This window comes from Carlito syrichta, unplaced genomic scaffold (assembly GCF_000164805.1).
Source record: "Carlito syrichta isolate Samal-C Ts95f unplaced genomic scaffold, Tarsius_syrichta-2.0.1 Scaffold308000, whole genome shotgun sequence".
In the NCBI taxonomy this organism is placed as follows: domain Eukaryota; kingdom Metazoa; phylum Chordata; class Mammalia; order Primates; family Tarsiidae; genus Carlito; species Carlito syrichta.
Window position 1 is genome coordinate 157,734 of NW_007252096.1, and position 1,275 is coordinate 159,008.

Below are 1,275 nucleotides of genomic sequence, written 5' to 3' on the forward strand. Positions count from 1 at the left end.
AGCTTCCATGGCTTCCTCCTCCGGACTTCCCGTACCCTCTGCTGTAGCACTGCTCGCGGCTCCCAGTGACTCTGAACGCTGTCTTTCCCACCAGGAGACTGAGTTCTCCTCTTTAAAGGAAGCACCGAGCCCAGTGCCTGGCACACAACACCGTGCGTGTTTGCTCAATTCTCCTCTCTGATGGGCATGGAAATTCCTAAAGGGAAAGGATCTGAAGTAGCCTGGAACTCTGAAGTTCGCGGAGCTTTGTTCCCATAAAAATGCCTCTGAGTAACCTCAGAAGAGACAGAAGGACCCTCTTCGGGGCACCCACACCCAGGCCGGCCGCCCAGCCCAGACCCAGCCCACAGCTGCCTGCGGCCGCCCTCTGGTGACTCCTTGGGGTCATGACAGCACAAAACGGCACTGAGTCCGGGGTGGGGGCTTCAAGAGACGTTCATTTATTGCTGTGTTACAGGGTCAGCGGGTGCAGCCCAAGCAGCGTCAGGGCCGCATTCCCATGCCCCCATGACGTTACACACACTTGCTTCCGCTCAGAAATCCTTCCAAACATCTCTGAGGTTGCCCGGGGATGCACATCTTCCAGTGACCACAGTGGGTGGGTGTCTCCAGAAAAGCCCCAGAGGCCGAGAGCGCGAGCCCCCAGGCTAGAAGTGGAACTGGAAGGCCTCCGTCACGTGCTGCTTCCATGCTTCCAGGCTGGGCAGCAAGGAGGAGATGCCCATGACGTGCCAGGTCTCCCTGTCTGACACCACAGAGGTCTGGTAGGACAGCAGCTGCACACCCGCCTCGGCCAGGAGGCCTGGAAACAGAAGAGACTCCCGGTTGGGACAGGGCATGAGGGAGAGAGCAGGGGGCGGCCAGCTGAGTCAGAAGTGCTGGGCTTCAGTGATCACAGGTGCAGGGGGGGCGGGGGCGGGGGCGATGACGGAAGGAACAACAGGGCCGCCACCAGCTTCCTCCTGCCTTCCAGACTCTGGAACACTCTGACCCCCAGGCAAGGCAGGGAAGGGAAGATCTAGCCACCAAGAGCCATAGCCCTGACTTGCTAGCCGTCGGTTTTACCCAGGCCAACAGCAAGGGAGAAAAGCAGAAAAGTTCCTCTGGCCAGCCAGCAAGGACGGCAAAACTAGGCCCTCTGGGCGTCAAACCGGGGCAAGCTCCGAAGCTGGCAGCCCAGGCCCCAGGGGACTGGGGCGGGCCCAACAGGCCCACAGCCGGGGGCGGAGAGGCCTGCCACCAAGGCCCGCAGGCAGGACACCGGCGCGCGGCAGC

At 61.5% G+C, this 1,275-nt stretch overlaps 1 protein-coding gene across 1 annotated transcript in view; it reads right to left on the bottom strand.

Annotated features, from left to right (window-relative positions):
- Nucleotides 1–417: 417 nt before the first annotated feature.
- LOC103267155 (D-3-phosphoglycerate dehydrogenase) overlaps nucleotides 418–1,275 on the bottom strand; it is a 24,538-nt gene continuing 23,680 nt past the window's right edge. The window contains exon 11 of the mRNA XM_008064760.2: nucleotides 418–864. Within this exon, the coding sequence (XP_008062951.2) occupies nucleotides 648–864 (217 nt within the window). The 3' untranslated portion in view covers nucleotides 418–647. The remainder of the gene's footprint in view (nucleotides 865–1,275) is intronic.